Genomic DNA, 3067 nt, shown 5'->3' with positions numbered 1-3067 from the left:
TAAGATTGGAAGAATGGAGCTGTGAGGGGACAGGGTTCCTGTCAAAGGTTTTTGTGGTACTTCCCTATAATACCGAGATTCAAAAGGATGTTCCAGTCACCAAAGACAGCGAAGGCCTTGACTTGGCATGCCGATAGGAAAAAAGATGCCATGATGCGGCATCTAGCTGATTCACCAACCTGGAAATTGATCGACACAAAGTGGCCAGAATTTGGGAAAGAAAATAGGAACCTTCGCTTAGCCCTTTCTTCCGATGGATTCAATCCTCACGCTGCTTTAAGCAGCAAATACTCTTGTTGGCCGGTTATTCTGGTCATTTATAATCTTCCTCCTTGGTTATGCATGAAGAGGAAGTTCCTGATGCTGTCTTTGTTAATATCAGGACCGAAACAGCCCGGGAAAGATATCAATGTCTATCTACAACCGTTAATAGATGATCTGAAGTTAATGTAGCTGGGTATTTTCGGTGTGTATGATGCTATAAGAGGAGAATATTTTACACTGAGGGGTGTCCTATTTTGGACCATAAATGACTTGCCTGCGTATGGAAACCTCTCGGGTAGTGTCACCAAAGGATATAATGCTCGTCCTGTTTGTGTTGATAAAACCAAACCCTACAGGCTGAAACGTAGCAAGAAAATGGTGTTTTTGAGGAGTCGCCGATGGACAGAAAGACATCATCCATACAGAAGGCATGCTGCTGCATTCGACAACACTATTGAGAAGGATGTTGCCCCTGAACCATTAACTGGAGAAGAGGTGTTGGCAAGGGTTGAAGGTTTGCCTCGTGAGTTTGGTAAAGCTAAAAAGCCTGCCAAGCGATCACCTGACCAACCAAGACCTTGCTGGAAAAAAGAGTGTCTTCTTTGAACTTGATTATTGGAAATATATTCCAGTACGCCATATTCTTGATGTCATGCACATTGAGAAGAATTGTTGCGATGCCATAATTGGTACCCTCTTGAATATTCCTGGGAAGACCAAGGATGGAGTGAATACCCGTTTGGACATGGTCGATATGGGCATCAAAACTGATGTAAAAGTGGTAGCTGGTGAGAAAAAGAACAAATTGCCTTTGGGTAGTTGGAACTTGCTGCATAAGGAGAAGAAAATAGTGTGCGGGTCCTTTTTTGGCATGTCAGTTCCTACAGGCTTTTCCTCTAATATTAGGAACCTAGTCTCGATGGCATATTTAAAATTGGCTGGTCTTAAGTCACATGACTGCCACACAGTGATGCAGTACTTTCTCCCGGTTGCATTGAGATCAGTTTTAGAGAAGCCTGTTAGGTATGCCATTATTCGGTTTTGCCTTTTCTTTAAGGCAATTTGTAGCAAAGTCATAGATGTTTCTAGACTTAAGCAAATGCAAGTAGATCTGGTTGATACGGTTTGTTTACTGGAAAAGTTCTTCCCACCTTCATTTTTCGATGTAATGATTCATCTAACACTCCATCTTGTTAGAGAAGTTGAATGGTGTGGTCCAGTGTTTTTCCGATGGATGTACCCATTTGAGAGGTACATGAAAGTGTTCAAAGGGTATGTGAAAAATCGACATTTTCTTGAGGGGTGCATAGCTGAGAAGTACATTGTCGAAGAAGCTATTGAGTTTTTGGAAGACCGTGTCCTTTCTCAAAGTGGTACCACTGTGGGAATTCCATTTACAAGCATAGCTGGACACTACAAATAGAGCAGACCCTTGTCACGGCCAACCATGGTATCTGTTTATGGAAAGCAGATGCACCTTGCCCACCTTTGTGTGTTACAAAATACTCAAGATGTCCAGCCATACTTTAAGTAAGTGTATATATATACATCTTCACATTACTGATTTTCTATCTTTTTTAATGCTCTTTAACCTTATCATTTATCACTGAACTAATAACCATGTTTTATTGTGATTGGTTCCTAGGGAGCACAAGGAATACTTGAAGTTAATTTACCTAAATCACGTGAAGAACAAGAAGTGGATGAGGGAAAAAGAGAATGAAACATTTCCAGACTAGTTAATGGAAAGGGTATGTGCATTCCAATACTCTTTAATGGTACAAATGTTTGTTTTAGATTAAAAAGACGAAATACTATTGTTAGGCTTCCTCTTATTTTAATGTAGCTTATTTTTTTTGGCAGGTTGTAAATCAATTGAGGTTAAAACCTAATAATGTTTCACAAACAGTAAGGTGGTTGGCTACCGGCCCAAAAAATGTAGTGCCAACTTATGCTGCTTACCATGTCAATGGAGTTGACTTCAACACCAAAGAGAGAGACAACGTCCATTCATTTCAGAATAATGGTGTTACATTACTTGCCAATGCTATGCAAGTTGCAAGTGCGAGGGATCAAAATCCATCTGACGGTGTTATGGACTTCTATGGCGTTATTAAAAGTATATGGGAGGTTGACTACTATAAGTTTAGGGTTCCAGTGTTCTACTGTGATTGGGTAGAGAGTACTAGGGGCGTCAAAGTAGACGAACTTGGGTTTACGTTGGTGAAACTGAATAGGTTAGGGTATTTGAATGATCCTTTTGTGTTAGCCACACATGTGAAACAAATATTTTACATTGAAGACCCCCTAGATGCTGAATGGTCAGTTGTAGTGAGGTGCCCGAATAAAGACTACCGTGGGATTGACGATGACGATGAGGATGATGACTTAAAGGAGGAACAACCGTTTATTCCAACAATGCCATCAGTTGACACCTTTGATGATGTAGCTGAGAATAACCCTAGTAGACATATGCGAGATGGTGATGAAGGAATATGGGTTGATAATAGTAGTTTGCCTCCTGTCAATGAAGGCAATGATAGCTTGCCTCATCATGATGGCAATGAATGGAATGCTAGCTAATAGGGTTGTCATGTTCTTATGATTGAAGTTATTAGAACAACAGTTTCAATTCAATGGCTGGTTTTTGGCGTTAGATGTTATGTATGTGTTGAAAAATATTTTCATTTAATGATAAGATCGATTATTGGCCAATTATGAAAAGTGATACATTATGTATTGTGTGTTTTTGTTTTGGACATATTTACTTTATTTACCTCGGTAGACTGCCTTTGTTTTCTTA

At 39.8% G+C, this 3067-nt stretch overlaps 1 protein-coding gene across 1 annotated transcript; it reads left to right on the top strand.

Annotated features, from left to right (window-relative positions):
• The first annotated feature begins 639 nt into the window (after window positions 1-639).
• Window positions 640-1687, top strand: LOC101292088. The gene is made up of 2 exons (XM_004292028.1): window positions 640-778; window positions 897-1687. The coding sequence occupies exons 1-2, from the start codon at window positions 640-642 to the stop codon at window positions 1685-1687; spliced, it is 930 nt and encodes a 309-aa protein (XP_004292076.1).
• The last annotated feature ends 1380 nt before the right edge of the window (window positions 1688-3067 follow it).

The sequence above is a fragment of the Fragaria vesca genome, linkage group LG2, assembly GCF_000184155.1.
Source record: "Fragaria vesca subsp. vesca linkage group LG2, FraVesHawaii_1.0, whole genome shotgun sequence".
Taxonomy (NCBI): Eukaryota; Viridiplantae; Streptophyta; class Magnoliopsida; order Rosales; family Rosaceae; genus Fragaria; species Fragaria vesca.
Note: the sequence above shows the minus strand (reverse complement) of the source record. Positions and strands in the feature narration are given on the sequence as shown.